Here is a 23733-nt window from a genome sequence, read left to right as displayed (position 1 = left end):
ATTTTTATTATTTTTAAATGTTTGAAATAAAGCAAGTTCAATTTTTAAAAAATCAGAAACTGTAAAAACAGAAGTTATTGTTGGATTTTCACATTTCTGCCAGCCTTTGAACAGATTATATGGGCCGAATGAGTCAGAAAATACATAACCATATCTGAGCTTTAAATAGTGATATTTCATCAGTCACTTTATTTGACATGTGTCAGCCCCCCGCCTTTTTTTTAACGAAATAACGAACAGTCCCTTAGTCGGTTTTCTGATGTGTTGATGTTTTGCACCTGAATGCCTTTAGTTCTTAATTGTAGTGTCCTGTTTTGTATTAAGCAAAAAATGCATAAATGTCCGATGGCTTGTATGAATATTTAGTCATCCAAAGATGATCAGTCCACCACCTTCATGAAAGACAAGAAAAAGACAAGCAGTGGTCCTCGCTGCAGACTGGCTGGTGTTTTTCAGAGGTAAGGGGGTGTGTCTGTGTCCCATACGGGTATCTGCCTCGGAGAGACTGAGCAGAGGCGGGAAATGGCGCCTGGTAACACAACGATGTGTCGTTTCGGAGACGGCCCTTGAGTAGATACACAGAAAAAGTCGGATCGGATCACGAAAACAACCACTGCCTCTGTTGTGATGGTTAATCGGTCTTGAGTCGTTATCGCCGGACACTGCGGATCACTGTAAAGTAAGTCGGCAACGTAACAAAACCTGTCCGTTCATTTGTCTTCTTTGGCTTGCGGTTTATGTAATGTTGGCTAACGACAGGATAAATATTTTCCTTCCCTGCCTGTGCACATCTGTTAGCCCGAAGCAATTTTTCAAGAAGGCTAGGTAGGGTTAACGCTAAGCTAGCGGTGCTAATAGCTAAGGGCAGCTAAAACACGGCCTAGCACGGACCTCGCTAATTCCTGGTCGACTCGACGTTTTGTTAATTTTGGCTCACTTCTTTGCATTTAATTAAATATTCACTGGAATATTATTTTTATACTGTATATGTGTTTACGCTGTCTCGTTAAAACAAAGATAAGTTAATGTTAACTAGCGTAAGTGTTAGCTAGTTAGCTTCGTTTGATGCTAACGTCGCCCAAATTCCACAACTGAGCTTTGCTAACGCTAGGTTTACATTAGCTGGCTAACTCAGTATTTTCCTATTTTCCTCCCGGTTAGTGTTGAAAAAGACGTGTCCGTGTACCACAGCTGATGACTGAAATCCCATCAACGTCATTGTCAGATAAAGATAGCGTCGACGGGATAAACAGATAATTTGGATGTCATTACTGAGTTAGCTAGCTGTTTTGATTAACGATGTCTGACGAGTTTCACTTCCAAATAACGCGAAGGATAACCTTGCCTACAATTCAAAAAGACAGTCGGATAAACCCATTTGGCAAACTTAACACAAGCTAGCCAACTAGTGTTCACTACTTCAGCTCATTGTTTTAACATTATTTTGTTTAATTTACGATGCCGCACTGGGTCGTCAAAGGTAAGTTAGCCTGTCGGGCTCGTCTTGAAATGCTAATGTCACCGAGTTTTGTTAACAGTGTCACGTTAATTTTACCTACAGGCACAACTTGTACAATCTGACAGTGTTTAAATAAACTTAACTTACAGAAAGCAATGTTGCACACCTCCATAACCCCTAACGCGCTGACACACGACCTCTTGTAGCTCGTTATGGTAGCGTTAGCTTATTAGAGCTAGCTGCTGTATTAGCTGTAAAGCTTTGTAGTCGTGATTATTTAGTGCAACTTTTACAAACGTTGATACAAGCACGAATATTGCACCTGGACCAAATGCGCCATCTGAATAAATGTAATTATATATGTTTAGGTAAGGCACATGCGTTTGTCACTTATTGGCCAAAGCATTTATCCTAGCCAGTTAGCCAACCTTAGCCTCGGAGTAAATTGTGCAGAGGGAACGGGTTGTCTATCAAGTGAGGCCCTGCTTGTTTCTCTGCTGTGTTTCCCTGGCTAGCGTAGGCTAGCTCGCTCATACAGTCTCAGTGGCATGCATGTTCCTATTTCCCGCTCACTTGCTCGTACCTAGCTATGTGCATGATCCTTGGTTAGTGGATGGTATCCTAGAGAGGTGGATGTTCAGCAGTCATGGTGTTGTTGCTATGCGAGCTGTGGCAAGATTTAATCATACAGTAAAGATAAGGGGCACTTGATTTTGATTTTTATTTAGCAGAAATCGGAAAACCGCGTGTGTTGTACATACATTAGCAGTGTATACAACCGGGAAAGGAGAGAGAAACGACAAGTAATATGCCTATTGGCAGATAAAAGGCATTATGTAGTAGTATTTATAGGAACGACCTCTTAAAATAAATCAACATCGACAAAAGATTAAAGTTAATAACATTACAATATCATAGATTCGAAGAGGATGCCAGTTTGCAATATATGTCTTTTTTTTTTTTTTTTACACACATGAGGTTTTGGAGAAATTAATTTTCCCACGAGTCCAAACAATTAAAGCTTTAACTGTTGATGCATCCGTACAAAAACTATGTTGTGATGAGGGGGAAGTGTTAAAAGGGGATACAAATGTTGCATTAGCAAACAAGAGCAATGATCACAAGGAGACCATCAGTAATACTGATTTTTTTTTGACAACCTGTGGAATATTTTTTTCTCAGCGACACATAACATCCATGTAGTTATAATTAGCACCTGTGACAGATTTAACAAACACAAGGTTCACCAACATATTTACTTCTAGGCTTTTGTTTCTGACATTTTTCTCGTCCTGTGTTTAGATAAACTCAATTCAGTCATAGAAAAACAAAAGTACCATTGTGGTACTGCATGTTATTTTTATGCACACTATAAGAGGAGCAAGTAGAGATTTTTGGGCAGTAGACAGTTGTTTTTCAAGCTGGTGTAGAATCAATTAAGATGGAAAAGGAAATCAAACTTATCTGTAAAATATGAGTAGTGCAGCACTGACCTGCAAAAGTAAAGTTATCTTGCCTGATAGAGACATAATTAATTTATTTAGGACAATGTCAGTGCTGTGGATGAGTATATCCAAATTGTAAAATATTTTGTTTTTATGTTAAGGGTTAAATAATTTTCAAAAAGGCATCAAGAGAGGTCCTCTCTTACAATGGCTTAAGAAAAGAAGTCCTTAAGACATTTTGTTAAACACTACATACTGTTTGAAATTTGTGTTTGCTGGGTAGTTTGAAAAGTAAAAAAAAGACTGTTGATCCAAAATAACAGGTGGATGATTCAATAAGGGAAACACTGGCAACATTTTGTGTTGTACAGCTTCCTGCCAAGTCAAAATACTGTGACTGGGAATGGGGAAATCATTTCTTTCTTGGTTTATTGCCATGGCATAGCAAAAGAAATAGAAAAACAGTTAGCAATTAAGGCTGAAATGCGATAGCAGCCCATATTTATACTTACAAGTTTGTCTGTCAATCTGATCTTTGAGAAAAGCAGCAAACCAAGGCATTTTCAGATTACATCAAAGCTCAGAGGTACACTGCTTAATCAGCATTTTAACTGGCTTAAGTACACACGCACCCTTAATTTTGTGAAATCATCTCCTAGAATCTTGAATATTACATGGGTTATCATTTTCAGCTTGAGCTGTATTGTAAAATATTTCCTAGAGAGATGTTTTAGTGTAGCTGACATTTTTCAATAGCACCCTCAAGTCAAAAACATTTCTAGTTGATTGCTATGTTGGATGCTGTAAGATCAGGCAGTGTATCCTTCTCATACTGACATACAAGTAAATTCTCTCTCAGGTTTGTCCCATTTTTCCTGCTTGCCTGTTTCTTTAATCTTAAGAAGCGCTCTGCTAAAGAACCCGTGTTTTTGTGCATGTGCAGTTGAGCAACGGCACCGAACACCTCTGCTGTGTTCACGGAAACACCCCTGAGTAAATGTAAAGCAGATGTAGTAAAGGACATTTACAGTATGGGAGATTTACAGTATGTACTGAGAGGGTGCTGTTGTATGTTTAGGGTTCCTGACAGGTTGTGGATATGTCCAGACACATTTTCAACCAGCTGCTGTTACGTAAGCGTAAGGGGGTTGGCATGCTTGACTGACAATTCATGTTCACTGTGAATAGTTTTTACGTTTTTCCCGTGCATACTCGAGGACAACTCTGGCCAATTAAATTCTTCAACTTTAGAAAATAAGGAGTGTGTTTCCTTCAGATGGGTTTTAGTTACATTTAGAAATCTTTGTCCATGTGTAGAGTTTTCAAGTCTCAAATTTTGTTGTTTCAACTTAAACATTGATCTTGTTTGTACATGGCTAATAATAAGGAGTGTGTCTGTGTGTATAGTAAGATCCTTTGTGATGTTTTTTTTACTGTACGAATGGAAGTAAAGCCAGCTGCGGCTGCTGTGATCCACTGTGATGTAAGTGAAATGGGATCTTGAATGCATCCAGATGTTAGCAGAAAATGCACCAGTATAACCCAACTACAGATAGATACACCTCACAGACTTATCCAGTTGAGACTCTTAGAACAACCTGTTTTTCCACCTTAACACTTGAGTATTTGCTTAAATGTATTTCCTTGACTGTTAAAGTTTTAGTAATTTCCTCTCTCTGCCATCTGTCCTTGTCTGATTTTTTTTTAAACAGCCTTACATGTGACTGCTAAAACAATGAGGCTGAGAATGCGTAAGGCGTCTCAGCAGCCGAACCCCAGTCTGGCAAGCCGCCCATCCCGTACCAAGCGGAGGCATTCAGAAGTAGAAGAGGATACTCCTACCAGCGGAGGGAGGGGCATATTCTCGACCATTAAGAAGTTCATCAGAGGAAATGCTGTTAAGGTAACGACGTCTATGATCACATTAAACAGCCCCGCTTCTTAACTGGATTCAATGCAAACACGAGTGTGGTGCCCCTTCTGGGCACACTGAAATCTCGTCCTCCTCCTGTCCGTGTGTTTGCTTTAACAATGCTACCTGAGCCTTCCTGGGACTTCTCTGTCTTATAAACTGTATTTAGCACTGTGCTCTCCAGGTCGCTGAATTAAATACAGTGTTTCATGGTGCAGAGTGTCATGTTTCCCAAGAAATGTCTGGAGGAATGCAGCAGCTTGTCTGAGAACTCGGACTCGGTTCTAATTTTAGCTTCTGGCTCACAGAGTTGGTGTGCAGGGACAGGAGGCAGTAACAAGTGGAAAAGTCAACTCGGTTAAAACAGGCTTTTCCTCTAGAAAGAGACCGGGGGCTTTTTGATGGTTTTACATGATATTGGTGTTTAATAGTCCTTCCTGCATTTCCCCATTAAGTCCTAATCTAACACTTGTAGCATATTGCTTCCATTTTTTCTGTAGTTTATTCTTTAAGAAGCTGAGTTTAAAAAAGGAATATTTTAATTGGATTCTGCTTTTTTGATCATTGATACTCATAACCACTTTACAGTATATGACCACTGTAATCCTGCAGGTTCATTGTGTATCCCACCATAGGTATAATAAAGATGTAAACAGTAAAAACGCCATTCGTTTGTGTTTTGAAAATGCAGAAACACAAAAAAGGCGTTGGCTGTATCATTAAACTGTATATTTCTCTCCTTTTTAGTATTACGATGTACTGAGAATACTGCTTAAAAAGTTGCATCACTCAGTGTTTCATTCCTTGTTCAGATTGGTTGGTTTGAAGGCAAATGTCTCACAAACCCCTTTATACTGCCTTTTTAAGATGGAGATATTGCACTGTTATGCTGCCTCACAGTTCTGTATATAAGGTACAATCACTGAATAGGGGTACAAAGTTGTCTCGCCTTTACGCCGCCACAGGAGGTAGTAACAGTACCGAAACAGTGTCTGTATAATCGGGACAACCGGCAGGACCGGTGTGACTTTTTAATGACATTTTGAGGAGGTGTTGTGTGACCCACCGCAGGAGATTTAAAAAGCAGCTCGCAGCAGTTAGGGGCTAATTCAAAAATGAAAAACAGCTGTCATAAATGTCCACATATTGGAAAAACATTAATGTTCAGGGGCTCTTTACCTTCTGAACAATGATGAGATCAGCCGTTATATAACAGAGAAGGTAAATGATTGTTATTGCTAGGTTATGACATTGTTATTGTTAGATAGTGCTGCTGACGCGGATGTTTTTTTATGTCTCAGTGAATTGTCAAAAGCTGTCAAGTCTTGTTTGATTCTACGATGCTGGCATGCAGTCTAAAATCACACACTGGAGTGGCATAATGAGCTGTTGTTTGGTTCTGTGTACAAATGCAAAAAAAAGGCACAAAGAAGGGACATTTTTTCGTGGCCTTAAAGTGCAATCTCTGTGTAAAAAGAGCTACAGTGAGATTTAGGATCACCATTTTTGATTGATGACCAAAGATCTTACTATGTTTCTTTCACTTTCATCTGAAATAGCCCAAAACCTAATATTTTTTTCTGTTTCTATTTATTCACAACAGTTTTTTTCTTCCTTGTGTATTGTCTTCCTAAGGTGCAGGAAGAGAGTCCAGCCAAGAAGACACGACTCCACTGTGATGTGGACAACAACCTGATCACCTCTACACCAAACACCAACACCCCCCGCAGGACTATCACCAGGGTTGGCAGGAGAGGCTCCATCAATGGACGTAAGCGGAGACTGAAATTAAAACACAAGTCTTTATTTTTCACTTGTCCCTGTTAACTCGATTTGACCTGTTACTTTTCCTCTGCAGAGGCAACCAATCATGACAGGAGTAAGGAGAAGCCCAATGGCAGTCTGGAGGAGACAACGGCTGTTGAAGTGCCCAGCAGCCCTCCCAGAACCACCCTTCTTGGGACCATCTTCTCCCCTGTTTTTAACTTCTTCTCACCAGCTAAAAATGGCAAGTAGATTTCAGGCAGCTTCTTTTGAGTCATTGCTAGCGTCATGCCCATACCCATGTTATGTCTGTAGTACACAGCTCAAACGCCTCCTCTTTGTGTTTTTTTTTACAGCCTCCTCTGGCTCAGACTCCCCAGACCAGGCAATGGAAGCTGAGGAGATCGTCAAACAGCTGGACATAGAACAAGCTGTGGAGACACCAACCAGCACAGCCACATCCACACAGGAACTGTGTGCCACCACTAACTTCTACTCTAGTGTATCACAGCTGCCACCTCTACGACCTCCCCACATCCCTGAGGTATCTCCCACAGCAGGGGAGGGAGAGCTCTGTGCAGATGCTGACCTTCCACCCCTCACAGGTAGATATCACAGCTGAGAAAGTGTGGTTCTGTAACATTAAGAGTTCGAGCTGAGGTTAGAATTTCTTACTGTTTGTGTTCTTGTTCTTTTTAACATCTTGTTCTTGTTTTGGTACAAGCTCCAGGCTCCAGTCCAGATATGGCATATGTGGACTCTCCTCCTGCCGCAGTGCCACCAGAGTCAACCTATGAGGAAGACTGGGAAGTCTTTGACCCGTGAGTGTCAATCATAAAAATCTGTATTCTTATAGCCAGACCCCATTCAAGACAATTTAAAACAAAACCAGAATGATAACATTTGGAAAACAAGCCCTCTGAGGCAAATTGTTATTTGTGATAATGGGCTTTATAAATGAAATTGACTTTACTTATATTGAAATTGACAAGGGGCAGGGAGATAGTAGAATCGTAGAAAAAAGGGGAGCTAAACCAAGGGACTCTTCTTTTGATAAAAAGCTTTATCATAAAGGCTAGTTCATGAAGGAACAGGATAAAAAGCCAACATGTTTTGGCCAACAAAAGGCCTTCATCAGGGAAGTGTTAAAGGGATAGTTCAGATTTTTTGATGTGGGGTTGTATGAGTACTACCACAGTGTATTTTTAGTCTAATGTTGCCAGAACTATATCCACAGCACTGTTTCAGCACTGGAGAAAGGTCTTGAATCACTGACGATCTTTCTGCTATAGCGGGAAGAAAAACTCTGGCTTGAGTTTTTTTTTTTTTAAACAGATCACAGTCGTCTTGGGCGGCACTCAGCCCAAAATGCAGCAACGGTGCGCTTGAAAATAGGTTCAGGGTTGGACTTTTTTGGTGGATTGTTTACTTGTGGGGAGGCGAGCACTATCATTAAAAATGCCCTGCAAAAAAACATCAACAGTCTTATGTAACGGTGCGATCCAGCTTTTAGTGAAAACAAAAGATGGACATAATTTCATAATCAGTGCCCTAGAGGTGAAGCATGAAAACACTTAAGCTCTGGAGGAACTTACTAGACCTGTTAAAACCCCAGACAATTTGTTGGCTGTATGTGGCTCTAAAAAAAAAAAATTCAGCTATCGCTTTAAAGGCAAACAATAACCAGACCACCAGCATGAAGCCCTAACCCACAACAATGCAGTAAAGTGAGGTTTGGTTTAACTATGGTGTCTAAATAGATTTTTTTAATTGACTAAAACTGTGTGATGTTTTGGTTTGCAGGTATTTCTTCATCAAGCACGTCCCCCCACTGACAGAAGAGCAGCTCACTCGTAAGCCAGCCTTGCCACTGAAGACACGCAGCACGCCTGAATTCTCTCTGGTCCTAGACCTGGTCAGTTATAAAACAGGAAATTAATGAAGTGATCATTTGTTGTTGTCATTGTTTTTTTCTGTTGAATTTTTGAAAGATGTCCTAAGATCGAAAAGGGTTTCCTAGTTTTGTCTTTGTTGTGTTCATCAGGATGAAACGTTGGTTCACTGCAGTTTAAATGAGCTGGAGGATGCAGCACTTACCTTCCCTGTCCTCTTTCAAGATGTCATTTACCAGGTTAGTGCTGACTTTTGTGTTCCCACAGTCTTGAAAAACTCTTTACAATCACTTTTTTTCAGGCCTGGAAAAGTCATGGAATTAGTAGAAAATCATTGAAACTTTTTTGTTTTGCATAATAAAATCGTTACTCTAATTTTCTGTGATTAACCTTCCACAACATGCAACGTAACAACAAAATTATTTTCTATAGCTGTCGACGTAACATAGCACTAATATGCATCGGTGTGTGACGTTTGTTTACCATCACGTACATTTCTTCATTTTTTCCTTGCAATCATCTCATACAAAAGTGGAACAGTTTTGAAGTTTTTTCCCTGAAAATCTATGGGTACCCCATGTCTTTCAGGAATGTTTCCTTTAGTTTATGTCATATTGCCAGTAGAGGGGGGTACAGTCCCATTTGTAAAACGCCTTACTTTGATATACAGATTTGGTATCTTTCCAAAGGTAGACAAACTTGTTATAAAGTTGAATACCTTCCCAACACAATAGACAAACTGAAATAAATACTATTTTAAATAAATGTGTGTCAACCTTTAGTAAACATTGTCTGTGTTGATCATCATGTTTGCTCACCTTTGGTCTGTTGTCATGTGCAGGTGTATGTGCGCCTGAGGCCGTTCTTTAGAGAGTTTCTGGAACGCATGTCTCAAATCTATGAGGTAAATATAACCTGTTCACACCTGTTGATTAATCCTGTAAATGCATTAGATATGGAAAAATTAACTTTTTAATTTTCTTCCTTTTTTAGATCATCCTTTTTACAGCCTCTAAAAAGGTGTATGCAGACAAACTGCTCAACATCTTGGATCCTAAAAAGCAGCTAGTGAGGTACGATGTGTTTTGTGTTGGCCGATCATAATTGCACGTTAAACTGAAACGCTGATGTAGCGCACTGGTTGAGCTAAAAAAGCTGTGCGTAGCACCGGCGCTGGCATGTGCTGCTGTCGAGGTGTCAGTGTTGTGGTTTTTCTGAATTATTGATTACTCTGACCTTGTCCCTGATTGATTTTTTTCTCTCCTGCCTCTTTCCTTTCATTCCCCACTGTAACTGTAGACACAGGTTGTTTCGAGAGCATTGTGTTTGTGTCCAGGGAAACTACATCAAGGACCTCAACATCTTGGGCAGAGATCTGTCAAAGACCATCATCATCGATAACTCACCGCAAGCCTTTGCATATCAGGTGAACACTTGAACAAAATATAACACTGGGGGGGGTCATCTTGATTTTGACATGAATCAATATTTGTCACCAACTTCATGTTTATGTTCAGAGTTTTGCCATGAAAAGGTACATTTTGGCCTCAAGATGAGGCAGAGCTCTTTAAAAAAAAAAAAAAAAAGAACAAAATGGAGCTTCTAAAGAAATACAGCTGGTCATAACAAACTAAATAGAGATTTTACTGCTGTCCACACAGTGATTATCAAACTAACTTTACACCGATACCTGACTGTAAAAAGTGTTTTTTTTTCTCACACACTGACACTGACTTTTTCCTTGTTGGGAAAAGCCCTGAACATTTTAGCGAGTGTAGGGTGTTGCTGAGCTGCTGAGCTGAATGAGACAGACTCTGACACATCTTGTAATAGATTTATGTATCAGATGACTAAACAATTGCCCTACTCACTAGATGCGTGTTTGCTGTGTGATAAAGCTGTCTGGCTTGTTTCCTTGAATATTAAATTTCATTAAAGTGAAAGAATTTCTTCCCATGTAAGGTGGAATTGTTCACTATTATATGCGGTGGGAAACCCCAGTACATTAATCATTTCACAGTTTTGATTGCAGTTCTCTCGTTACGTTGCAGAGGCATATTTGAGGTCAGTGAAAAATACAAAGAGATCACTCATGTAATCACAATTTTCATGTTCTTGATTCCCACAGTTGTCCAATGGGATTCCCATAGAGAGCTGGTTCATGGACAAGAATGACAACGAGCTGCTGAAGCTGGTGCCCTTCCTGGAGAAGTTGGTCGAGATGGTGAGTTGTCCTAATGTTCAGTAGCCACTGTTGATCTTATTACAACAGCTACATTTCCGGTGGGAATCTCCAGGCACCTTATGATTCAGTTATGATCCAGAGGGCAACCATAAGATTTTAATTTTTATACATTATTTATTTTTCTGACTGTGACTATTTGCCATTTTTAAAACAGTATATTTGTATTGATCCATAACTAAATATACAGATGAATTTACTTCCTTACATACAGTGTTGCTCTTGTCCAGGTCCCCAATGTTTTCTATACGTAAGCTTTAAATAAGGGAGCACCAGTCAGATTGTATCCATCTGCGGTTGCTCACTCTCATCTTTTCTGCAATATTTATGCCAGCGTCGTGTCAAGTCTTTGTGTACTGTAATATTTCACTGGAAATGGTATGCAATTCACATACTGTTGGTTTCAAACTTATTAAAACATCTTAGGAACTGGACAGTTTACTGGGAGCGCTGTTGGAATTTATTTATATTACCGTTTGGTCATTCATTGCATCAAACGTTTGGTGCGCAGTGCATACTATCACAGATGGAGCAAAGGAAAGTCAGGCACAGTGAAAGTAAAACTAACCGTTCATTGTGCTGGGTCCAAAAGTTTGCATTCACTTGCTTCTGCAGCAGCTGCTCATCTCATCCTTTGATTGGATCTGATCAGCTCTGACCAGATCAACTGATCAATTAACCACCCTGCAACTTAAACTCCACAAAATGCTGCTGAAAAACAGAAACTTTGCCTGTGCTGCATTCACAGACTCAGAATTTTAGGAGGCAACACAGAATGATACAAAAAGACAAAAAAAAACTTTGTGGATTTGCATGTTTGTCTCGCAAGTGTAAATATGTAGACATTAAACTGGAACATGCTCGCAACCGCTGCCTTTTGTGAAGACGAATTACAAGCTGAATATCTGCATGCGGCACTGCCCTCACGATTGAGTCCCACTTCTTTCGTTCTGACTTCATGTCAGTAACAGACTTTTGGATTAGAAAATTATGGACGTTTGTGAATTGATTTTAAATCGTCCACATCTACATCATGATGCATGGACGAATTGGTTTTTTTTTTTTCCCACCCCTCAGTTCATCAGAGTAATATTTGATCATTTTAGTGAATCTAATTTGTTCTTCAATCTCCTCCTTTCATGGTTCTCCTGCTTGCTGAACCCGTCAGAACGAGGATGTGCGGCCGCACGTTCGGGAAAGGTTTCGGCTTCACGACTTGTTGCCCCCTGATTGAACTTGACCACAGTCTCGGAACGGGACAATAGGAAAAGACTGAAAACAACATGCGTGTAAAAAGCCCCTCTTTGGATTACAAACTACAACATTGCCATTACTGTTTAAATTTTAGCTTTTTTTTGTTTTAAAATCCACCATTGCTTTTTAAAAAGAACTTTAAAGGAAAAACATTTTTAAAGATCTGGGCGAAATTTTCTAAATATCTAAATCTACAGATGAAATTACACACGCTATGAACAAGCCCAGGTGAACTCCTCTTTTTGACTGACTCTCCAGCTGTGGAGCCGGACTTCTCCTCCACACTAAATTCTGAAGTCTTGGTGCTGGTTTAGTGGATAGAAAAATGCCACCTGGTAAAGAGGAACTCCATCCCGACCGAGTCCCCGAACATGAACCAATCCCTGGTGCTCACGCTGTTGACGCTGACAAAATAACCACACTCTGTGGCTACACACCATTTTCAGCAGGAATGACTGGCCTGTAAATCAATCTGTGCATGTGTGTATGTTTACTCCTAGCCACACACACACACACTCACTGATTTGGTGTTTGGCAAACCTACAATCTGTAGCCTTTAAAATCATATGCATTCCTCCGTAGCTGAGTCAAGTTTCTATTGTTGGTTGCAGTTTTTTTTTTTCTGGTAAAACTGGTGTTTCATTGTTTAAAAAAAAAAAAAAAAGATAGCGTTTTAAAATGTTTTATTCTGTTTGTAAGATATGATGTTTTAAAAGGGGTCGTGTAAGTTTTTATTGTAAGCCTTTTTTCTATTAGGAGAACATGGGTGCATATTAATGATGACAGTCCACTGCATAGTCAAATGAAATGGAATTAATCCAGGACTTTAAGTTTAGTTTTTTTCTAACAAATAGAGGTTTAAATCAACGTGTTGGCTTCACTGTGGACACAACATGGCTCCTTAATTAAATGTTAGGATTAAGAATCTCCTTACCTGTAAATCTGACACATTGTAAAGGTTTGAGGGCATTCATTTTCAAAGTGATACGTGTTAACCTTTCTTTAATTATAGTATTTGATTTGTCATTTGTCTATAATCAGTATTGTCTTTACTCCTAATCAAGTATTCTGGCTAAAGTTTCTTTTAGTTGCAATGTGTAATTTGATGGCTATATCAGTAGCATTATGACTAATGTAGCACATCTCTGCCAGTGTGTCATGATGTCTACCCATGGTAGAAATCCATGGCCAGACCCTGTACCAGCCAAATCTGGCACCAGCAACATACTGTTTTAACAGTTCAACGCTCCTCGACCTGTTTCATACTTTTCCGCTTTTGTTAAGTGCAGTTTAAAGCGTCGTGTTTCAGAATGGTAACTATATGAATGTGTTTCTGCCCGACATCAGCCTGGACACTCAAGCCAAACTGACATTTTGTTATTTATTTAATAGTGAGACAAACAGTAGGTCGACAGGTAGATGTTTTCGTTGGCATCCCTACAAACCTGGGAGGTAAAGACAAAAAGCTCAAACGCTCGTCTGCCATCGCCCCAAAACCCTCAAAGACTTGAATCTCTGTGACAATTTGGCATGAGTTGAAGTTTGAATCAAAGTGCATTTTATGTTAAAGCTAATGTTTGGATTTGTCTAGATTGCCTGTACAGTGCCATACAATTCCTCTCCTTACAAATCCCCCTCCTGCGGCGTCTCCTGCACTCTCGCCCCCCCAAAACGCTAAGATGGAAAGAGACAATCAGACCTCAAAGCTCTGCAGATAGTGAACTGAAGACACCCAGCCTTCCCCTAGTTTTTTTTTCTTTTTTTCAGTGTGCTGTATGTGTTGTGTACTGTGATTCCATTGAGTTGTACTACCCCCTCCTCCCCTCTCACGTGAGTACATTTGCCAGGTGAATCCTGCTGTGCCCTGCCCAAACGATCCCTGCTGCCCACTTAACGCAGGTTCTGCTCAGTGATGATTTTCATCCGTTCAGCGCCCGCCCGTCTTTGCCTTTATTTTGTTCACCAGAAGTTAGTAGCTCTCCAGAAATTAGAATTAGTTTGTATTAAAGTAAAATTGTTACAGGGCACAATGGTGTTTACTCAGACGTGATGTTATGAGTACACATGTCCAGACTATGAATGTAAATTGAACATGGGGTGAAGTCTCAGGTGTGTTTCCAAACCCTCGTGATCCCTCCTCGTCAGCTAGAACAAATAGATGAGGAGGGATGGCGGCCGGTATCTGCCGCTCAGATGTTAAAAAGGAGACTAACGTGTGTGGAAAAGGAAACATGTCTTGAGGTCCTCCCATGGTAGCCCCCTTCCCTCCCCCATGACCTCTCGCCATCCTGACTGCCATCATTCAGTATGCAAGCCTCACCGCGAGTGTGTGATGTAGCCCGGGTGTGCTCGTCCCCTCAGTGTGATCATGTATAATTATCAGTCGCGGCTTGTTTCTGGAGGATCGGTGGGAGGCATTTGATACTTGTCATCCAGCTCATTTTTATGTGCATTACCAGTTTATTGTACACTGAGTGTTGTACAATACATGCAGCTTCATGTTTAAAAAATCCTTAAAGTAAGGAAAATCTTTTGTATTTTTGATTTCAAAAGGCATGTCATATCTACTTTTTAAATGTATTAATGAAGATTTAACTTTACATCAGATGGAGTGTTTTTTTTTTTCTTACAAATATCTGTATGTTTAGTTTAGCGCAATGTCACTGAACTGTTAAACTTAGCATGTAGAGAATACCGCTTGCTTTGTGGGAAAGTCCTGAATTAAATTTTAATCATGGCACTTTTTCTGCAGAAAAGAGCAATCGTGTTAATGATTTTTTTTTTCCAATATCCATTAAGCCATTTTACTTGCAAGAATTGCTATTTGTGCTGAAGATGTATTTAAAAATGTTTTAAGACATCTTTGTTAGCCGTCAGGCTATATGCTATTGTAAAGTGTATATACAGTTACATTGAATTTCTGAAACAAAGTTTTAAAGTTAAAAAAACTCTTGCATGCTCTGTTTTTATTTCTCTGCACTGTCTGATATGTTGCTTAATATTGGGAACATTTTGTGGGACAAAATAGGAATGTTGTGGTGTAAAGGTACAATTTCTTCTGTGCTTAAAGTAAGGAGATGTTTCCCAGTCTTGGTCTTAAATACCCGGGGCAGGCTGACAACATTTGGGCCCTTTTCAACTGTAATGGGCCTAACTGTTTTTCATTTCACCAAGGTTTATACTGTGTTAATTTGCCAAGGATTTAATGGATATCATGGATAACTAACGGGGCCTATGTTGCAAAGGCCCAGGGGCCCAAATGATACGTATTGAAGACAAAGAGACACAGAATAGATTCAGTGGAACAGCAAGAGACACAAAACAACAACAAAATAAGGCAAAATTACTGCAAAGAGATACAAACAACTGAAAAAGAGAAAAAAACAAGGAGACATAAGAGAAACCACACAACACAAAGACACAAAACAGCAACAAAAAGATAAACCATCACAAGTCTTTGTCATTAATAACGATTTAATTCCCTTAAAAAAATACATTTAAAATACACAATTCATAGATTGTACTTTAATAGGGTTCTCTATAATTCTGAGGGATTAAAGGAAGAAAAACATTCAAGTTGGCCCCGAATTTATATACTTGGTTATACTCAAAACTTAAAATATTTCAGTTAAGGGGTTTCCCAATAAAGCCGTTGAAACAATTTAGGAAACCTCCATTGAAATACCTTAAAGGAATACTTTAAAAAGTGACCATTTGTAATCCTTCAGTCTTACTGTGTGACCTTGAATTCATGAAGAAAAATGCTTTTCTTGCATGCATCTAAGGATAACGGCATGCATATTTATTTTTAAATGGTTTTGGGACCACATTTAACAGCTAAAATATAGCAAAACATCAATTTACAAACTCACACAGCTGTTGCAGTGTAGTTTATCCAGTTGTTTTCTCAGTACTTAGTAAAGGGAAAAAACATGCATTTTTGCTGAAAACATACTACTCCTTAAAGACAGAATCCAATACTAAGGTTTCAGATGAAGTACCTGTGTTTGAGAAGTACTGAGCATACTACTGAATAAATAACACTTGAATTATACTGCGTGAGTTCTAGGGGACTTTGTAAACGACTGTTTTGATATAATTTTGCTGTTGTTAAATATAAATCAATATGTTCATCAGTTCCCCTGGAGGCACTGTAAAAAAAACAAAGTTTATTTCAGGATTTCAAGGTAACATGGCATGTCTAACAAATATAGAAAAGGTCGCTTTGTGAGTGAAGTATGCTTTAATATGTAGGAAACCATTAAAATTAAATCACTATGTTATAAATATTTAATTTAAACTGATAAACGTATACTATTCAAAATGGTTAAAATAATTTTCAATATGTTTTGTTTGGATGATGTCTGTAAATATCGCTCTTTGACCCTAAACAAACCGCCTCACATCATGCAGGTTGCCTCTGGGGGTTGTAAGTCGTCCACCAGAGTATTTGCAGCAGATGTCTGTAAATCGTCCAGCAGTCAGTCTGGTGTCTTCTGGCTTCTCTGACAGGCCTCGGGTTTCAGACGCAGGAGTTAATCAACACACGCCATTAATAATTCAGCACCGATGGCCGGGCTTGTTGCCGAAATCCCTTCTGCGTTTCACAGCCCTCATTTCGCACCTACTTTTTCCCCTTTACCGGTGTCCTTAATTACGCTGCATTCAGACCAGGTGTAGAGTTTCAGGCCGACATGGAGGTGAGGAGCCCGCAGCCTCTCGGCGCAGAGTGGCGTGTAAGAGGGAGCAGCACCTCGGGTCTGCAGGGCGAAGATGAAGTTTGAGGGATGTGCGACAGCTTGTTGAATCCCGACTCCGTACAGTTCACCAATATGAGGCCTGTTCTCAATCCGCTGCCTCAGCTGATTATCTCCACTACATCAACAGGATAAAACAGCAGTGGAATTTTTAAAATTATTTTTATCCGGAGAGGCTGCCTGCTTGTTTTTGAATAAGGACTGATACAATGTGGTCGACACCAGCTGCGTGCTTGGTGTGCATCCTGTTTGGTAAGTACAAAATATGATTTGAAAACGTTTTTAGGGTTAGTCTTATTTAAAAGCCATGATGCATGTATTGTCTAAAAATAAATGTGTTAATACACAACTTTTCCAGTGAGATCAGGGTGTCTACAGGACCTGAAAATATCTCGATATGTGTTAAATTATATTTTATTTTTTGAAATATTGGGCTGAAAATACATCCAGTAGTCTTGAAATTGATCACCAAAAGTCTTTTTTGTATTTTTTTTTTTTTCCAAAATGACTCACTGCATACAAGTCCACATATCTGATTTAACAAATCTTTACACCTACCACTGAACCTTAATCTGCCTTTTCACTTTATACTTGCTCTTACCTGTTGGCAAAGCTTAGATAAACCTGATTCACACTAATAACGATATTTCTACACAAAACTGGGGACGTGGGGCCACATATATTTACCTTTATATTACCTGCAATTTCTGAAAAAGAATGATGATATGTCTTAAATTTGGTTTAAAAATATCTTGGAAGTTCATCAAAAGCTTGTAATTCAAGTGTTTGATACCTGTGGACACCCTGACTGAGATGGCAATATTAATGTGGTCAATATTCGACAAACTGCTGATACTTTTAGCTTTTTAAACTTGATTATATGTGATAATGAAGTGCTTGTTGTAAGAACCATAATTGCTTATACATAATAGGCTACAGTTTAAATACAACTTGTTAGTTAATTTTTCCCCCCAGAAGAATAGGCACGGTTCTCTTTTCTTACTAAGCCTGTTAAGGAAATGGAAAACCTGTTTATCTTTGTCTGCACATGGAAAGTACCTGGTTAAAATGTCATATAATCCTTGATATGCTGCGACTTTAATTTTCACAAAAGCAAAGAGTAGATAAACTTTCATAGGATTGTCATTGTGAGCCGACAGAAATGGATATTTCCTGTCTTTTTTCCTCTTAATATCTACAGGGATCATTTGTGATGTGAAGACGGTGTATTCAGAACCCAAATTCATACAAAGACAGTCTGATGAGGCCGCAAGACTTGATGAAGACATCCAGAAAGTTATTGATCAAATCCACTCTTTGTCCAGTGAAGATGGAAACACACGCAGCTTTGATGTCCCTTCAACAGAGGGCTTACAGGCATATTTCAATACTTTAAGTAACTTATACACTGTTTTTCAACCACTTCTGAAAGAGCGATTTGTTGAAGACATTCCCAAAATGTTAGTTTGTATTCTGTCTGGGAGACAGGACTGTGGACTGGAGGCAGAACTAACAAAGACCGTGTCTCTGGAGTTAGTAAACCCACTGCTGATGTCTTTGTCGTCTCTGAGATCCCAGACCTGCGCTCCATTGAGCAGCAACGCTGAGTCAAACAGCTTCCTGAGGGCCTACGTCAGGATGGGTGAATCAACGTTGGCGGCGTTGAACGGTTTTCAGCAAACATTTATAAATGTGGCGTCAAGTCTCCCTCTCTCCGGGAGTTTGATGAACACTGTGAGCAGCCTGGTGGATGCAGCTGTGACGTATGTCTCAAAGTTCATGGCAACGTTACTCCAAATACCGATGGACTTCATCAAAATAGCTTTACAGTTTGGAATTAGAGTACCATCCTTAGACGGAGGAGAGATCTGTGAGCAAGGTAAAACATTTTCAATCTGTATGAGCATTTGAGTACAGACATGTCATTGTCTCAACTGCTCTGTATTATATCGCTTCATCAGAATATCTTTATGCTAATTGATTGTTTTCCCTCTTGTTCTGCAGGAGATCTCAAGCAGCTCATTATGTGGTAAGTCATTTAGGAATTCACATAAACCTTTTTTTCTTTCATATTAAAGCTACTAAGTGGTGCTTTTGACCAGTAGTAGTGCTGTAGAGCGCTCTCTCTCTCTCTCTCACACACACACACACACAATTTAGCAGCACCAATAAACTGGGTGAAGGCTACATTTTACAAGTGATGGATTGAGAAAAAAGGCACTGACCTTTGGAAACCAGCTCATACCTCGGCTTCAACTATGCAAGAGCCATTCAACATTTCTGACCTGTCAGCAGGTGATTGGGCTAGCAGGTCCTGGCTCTTCCCTGTAAAATGCAAGACAAAAAACACCTAAGGAAGCTAAATTATGGTCCAACTCTCAAAGGAGTCATGCAGCTCAAATTCCTACAATGTATGCCCAGCTTTTTAACTTTTTTTTTGTTGTTGTGCATGTATTTGATGTTGCTGCTGCTGGTTTCGTGCTACACAGATGGAAAGTAGGAGAAGCTATTTCTGGCACCCCTGGTTTTGAAAGTACAAGTTCCATTAATATTTCCCATAGGCAGTGACTCACAGTTGGAGCTCTTCTATGGTTCGGATTAACATGAAACTGTGTAATTTGAATCATCAGTACAAACAATTAACAAACATGTTAGGACATATAAAAAAGAATGGTAAAGATTATACTGTTGAAAAAAATTATGATGCAGGCTGCAGCTTGAATAAGTTCAACGTTACATTTTGTTAATTTTGGATGGATTTATCAACTAAAATACATATCTGCGAGAAGCTCTTTCTAATGGTTCATTTTCACTGCATGGTACTGTACGATTTGCCTCGACTCTCTTATTTGGCTTTCCACTGTAAAAGTTTAATTTGGGCGACTGTGAATCGAGATGTGTAGCAGGTCGTTAGATTTCTGCTTTCTCCAGTCTGTGTGTCAAAGTATCATTGGGCAAAATACTGAGCACCAAATTTCTCCCTATGCTGCTGGTGTGTGAGTGCATGTGATAGTTAAAACGGACTAGCAGGTAGCTCCTTGTACAGTGGCCTTAGCCACCAGTATGTGAATGTTTGTGTGAATGAATTTAAAAGTGCTTGGAGTGATCAAAAGCCTTGAAAGGCACTATAAAACTCTATTTACCTGATATCATGTAGTTTTTTTGGTACCACCTCTGTTCAGGTTCTAAGCGAGCTGAAGCGATACCAAAAGGGGGAGTTAAAACATTACAGACCACTGACTGGTTAGACAGCATCATCACTTCTGTGACAATTGTAATGACATCCTCTACAAACCAAGCATTTTAGAAATTTGAATAGTGATTGCAGTTTTCGTATTTACTTGCCCCAGATTTAAAAAAATGTGAGCCTGCAAAATCACGCTGCATACTACTACTACACGAATTGACACCGTTGACAATTAAAGGATTCAGCGAATGTCATGTTGAAGATGATGTATGGCAGTTTTATGGGGTGTCAATATGGCAGTTACCTGAGCATCCCATCTAACCAGAGGGGGTTATATCAGCAATGGAAGATGAAATAGACAGAAGCACCTGGTGCCAAAAGTCAGTGCTGGACCGAGCTCATTTGACATTAATCTTTATGCATTTTAGTAAATATTTTGTGTCACTGAAATAACCTGCAATAACTATTAAATGCCCGTTTTGTTCAGGGGAATAAACAACAATGTGAGTTGGTCCTTCAGCAACTCCATCATCAACATCCTCCTGGACATCTTCCTGGCTCCAGAAGAGTCTCTGTGCACGTATCCAGGACCAGAGTGCCAGAATCCTCCCAGAGGCCCCTTCCAACGCAGCACCTCAGAGGCAACAGACGACACTTATTATAGCCACGACATCCTGCTTAAATGTGATCGTCACGACCTGGCCGGGCTCAATGACACACAGTGTGCCGACCTCCTCGCAGGCTCAACAGCAGCATCCTCTGCAACTGTGCTCACCTTGTGCCAGGAGCTCAGCTCCCTCAGACCTGACCAGATAGAGCAGGTGTGGAGCAACATGTGTTATGCTATGCGAGCACTGGTGTCTCTGCTCCTCAGCAGGTCACCTGACTGTAGCTTTGAGGACACACAGCCTCCTCCTGCCGTCACCTCCACCCCTGCACCTCATCGAGTAGCCAGAGAAGCCTCCAACCTCAAACAGCTCGCTTGTAACTACAACAGCTGGTCGGGAAACGAGGTGGCAGACCCTGTACTCGTGTCACTGTGCAGTGATAACGAACGCAAGGAGTTTGTGACGCAGGTGTGTAACAATGCTTCATTGATGAAGAAGCTGCTTACAGATGAGATGAACAGCTGGCTTTATGGATACTGTGCCAACTCCTCTGCAGACCCCATGTACATGGTGAGTCAGTTCTGCGTCTATGAGCAGTGGCTCGAGCAGCCCTCAGTCCTGGTGCCCCCCTTGCTGCTGGAGTTCTGTATGAGCCTGGACAGTCCCAGACTGACCAAACTAATCTGTGAACACACCGGATTCTTCCTGCTTTTATTCTCCAGCCCTGGCAATGTGCAGTTCCTGCCTAACTGTACACTCCTGCCCCCTCCGTCACCATTTTCCGACATGGATTTATTAGTATTAGATTCTTGTCGTTACTCAGAGTGGCATGATGCGATGCAAATCAGCCTCGATGTCTTGACACAGTGCATCCGCCTCGATAACATTGGTTTCACTAAAGAAGTTTGTTCCAATAAAACATTTCTAAACACTCTGCTGCTCAATAAAGAAAATGCGTGGCTTGAGAGTCATTGCGACTCCTCTCTCGCCTTTCCACCTCCGGAGCCGGAGCCGACCCAGGTCTTCAACATCGCAGACTGGTGCGACTACCACACGTGGGGAGAGCGGCAGGTGGACGATTCAGTGGTCGGTCTCTGTTGGCAACACGATCAGCTTGCTTTTCAGAAGAATGTCTGCTGCAAAGCATCTGTGTTTGAAAAGCTGTTACAAGACCCTCAGAACCAATGGCTGACAGCAGTGTGCACAGACATTGAGGAAATAACCGTGTTACCGCAGGTGGGTGTCCTACCAGGATAACATGGATCTTTGTATTCAAACAATTATCAGCTTTCATGTATGTCAAATGTTAATTTAAGCCCAATTTTGTATAAAACTTTTCCACACACTGACAATAAGAAGTAGAATAAGCTGTTAAGATGCAAAAGCAATATATCTATCTCATGCGCAAAAAGTGAAGCAAGTAATGTAATTCTAGATACATAAACAGGAGGTCAGACTAACAGCAGTGATCAATCAGGAGAGGTAAGAGGTTAGAAATGTGGTCACATGAAGGACAAGGAAACTAGATAATATCTGTATTCCAAATCAAATACTTTTTCTTTTTACTTTTAGTAAGTACTGCAGCTGCCCTCACAAAGTATATACTGTTGCATGCAGTATGCACACAATCAAGTCATACCAGTAGTATAGTGGAGGGTAATACGCAAGTATTTGGGTATACCCACCTCTTTTTCTGGCTGTTTTCATTATACCTATCAGCTAGAGTATATCCACTTCCCCCTCTGTAATCTACCCATCTACCCAGCGTACACCCACCTCATTTACTACGTCTACACAATCGGGACATACTACTTTTTCATAACATTGCTCCTGAAACTCTGACCTTCTTGCTCATATATCCGTTACCATGGAGATAAAAGAAAATGCCATTAGCTGAGCTCATTAGAGACGAAGGTCAAACCGAAGAGCTGTGCTGTTATTACTGTACAATGTATGTAGTTTTTACTTGGAACTGCATTAATTGTGGATTTGAGCTACAATATTATATTTACAACAGTAAAATTACATAGCTTATACATTTCTCTATCATTGGATTTTTCATCGTTATGCCCTTTTGTTAGTCCTTATCTTTACAATTATTTTCTTCACTTAAACAGCTAATACTCATTACTATTCGAGCGGTTATCAGTCACTTGAATCCACTGTCTTCTGTTTTTGCGGCTTCTGTTAAGCTGTCAACCAACTGTCAGCTATTTCTATCTTTGTGTCGTCCACTGAACAGAGCAGCATGCTTGCTTGCATATTTCAAAATCCAACCACATGCAGTAGAACATCATGGTATTTTTGCCATACTGCATTTAACATACTTTGTATTGGTACATACTTTATCTTTTCTGGCATACTAAATAGTATGGTAATATGGGTATTGGAACACATACAATTATGCAGTCATGTACATATCCACAACAAATACCTAGTGGTAGAAATATTAATCATTACATTGACTGTAAATCATTGCAGAAAACAAATTAATTGTTATTTTGGAATAACTCACTAATAAAGAATTTGATTTCTGATGTTGTATCTTTCTGTTCTTTAGGTGTGCAAATACTTTGAGTGGACCCGTCCCATCATCGTGGACATGACTGAGGTAGCGCTCTGCGCTGAGATCGACCCACTTAACTTCATCTCTAAAGTCTGCGCCAATGACACAGTCCTCCAAAACCTGTTGGCCAACCAGGACAACACCTGGTTAGTAAAGCACTGTGCCAACCGTTCAGATCCAGGTGTACCTCCTGGTGAAGATGAGGGACAAGGCGAAGGCCTGACTGGGTTCAACCCTGTAGAGCAGTGCCAGTACTCCAGCTGGAGCATATCTCTTCCGGGCGCAGCACTCCTGACTCTCTGCTGGGAGCATGACCAGACCGGTTTTGTCTCCTCCATCTGCCCTGACGCCGGTCTTCTCTTCTTGCTGTCCCAGGAGCCGTCAAGCGCGTGGGTGGGCAGCATGTGCACCACTTACACCAACTTCACCACCACCCCCATCAACAGCAGCACAACCCCAGAGCCTAATTTTTGCCTGGCCAAGAGCCTGGTGGGTCGGTTCAACTGGACCTGCTCAGCTGACTTCACCTCCGCCTGCGAGCCCGGGGCCAGTCAGAACATGGCCCTGCACATGATGGTGCGCTGCTGGGTGGAGAGCCTGAGGTCCAGGGTTGGGGATCTGCTGAGTCCACCTGTGGTTTCAGTGTT

The 23733-nt window shown here is 40.4% G+C and overlaps 2 protein-coding genes across 2 annotated transcripts; both read left to right on the top strand.

Annotated features, from left to right (window-relative positions):
- Nucleotides 1-524: 524 nt before the first annotated feature.
- ctdspl2b (CTD (carboxy-terminal domain, RNA polymerase II, polypeptide A) small phosphatase like 2b) lies at nt 525-14123 on the top strand. The gene is made up of 13 exons (XM_042492904.1): nt 525-679; nt 4617-4807; nt 6452-6587; nt 6675-6824; nt 6937-7185; nt 7305-7401; nt 8384-8495; nt 8625-8711; nt 9314-9376; nt 9466-9545; nt 9772-9898; nt 10601-10696; nt 11883-14123. Exons 2-13 carry the CDS (start codon nt 4640-4642, stop codon nt 11946-11948), a joined length of 1431 nt encoding a protein of 476 aa, XP_042348838.1. The 5' UTR covers nt 525-679; nt 4617-4639; the 3' UTR covers nt 11949-14123.
- Nucleotides 14124-18183: 4060 nt separating this feature from the next.
- On the top strand, nt 18184-23660 carry LOC121943996. Its single transcript, XM_042487637.1, has 5 exons — nt 18184-18604; nt 18730-18754; nt 20400-21756; nt 23081-23232; nt 23462-23660. The coding sequence occupies exons 1-5, from the start codon at nt 18184-18186 to the stop codon at nt 23658-23660; spliced, it is 2154 nt and encodes a 717-aa protein (XP_042343571.1).
- Nucleotides 23661-23733: the final 73 nt, after the last annotated feature.

This window comes from Plectropomus leopardus, chromosome 1, assembly GCF_008729295.1.
Source record: "Plectropomus leopardus isolate mb chromosome 1, YSFRI_Pleo_2.0, whole genome shotgun sequence".
Lineage (NCBI taxonomy): Eukaryota > Metazoa > Chordata > Actinopteri > Perciformes > Serranidae > Plectropomus > Plectropomus leopardus.
This window is presented reverse-complemented; position numbering and strand designations above follow the sequence as displayed.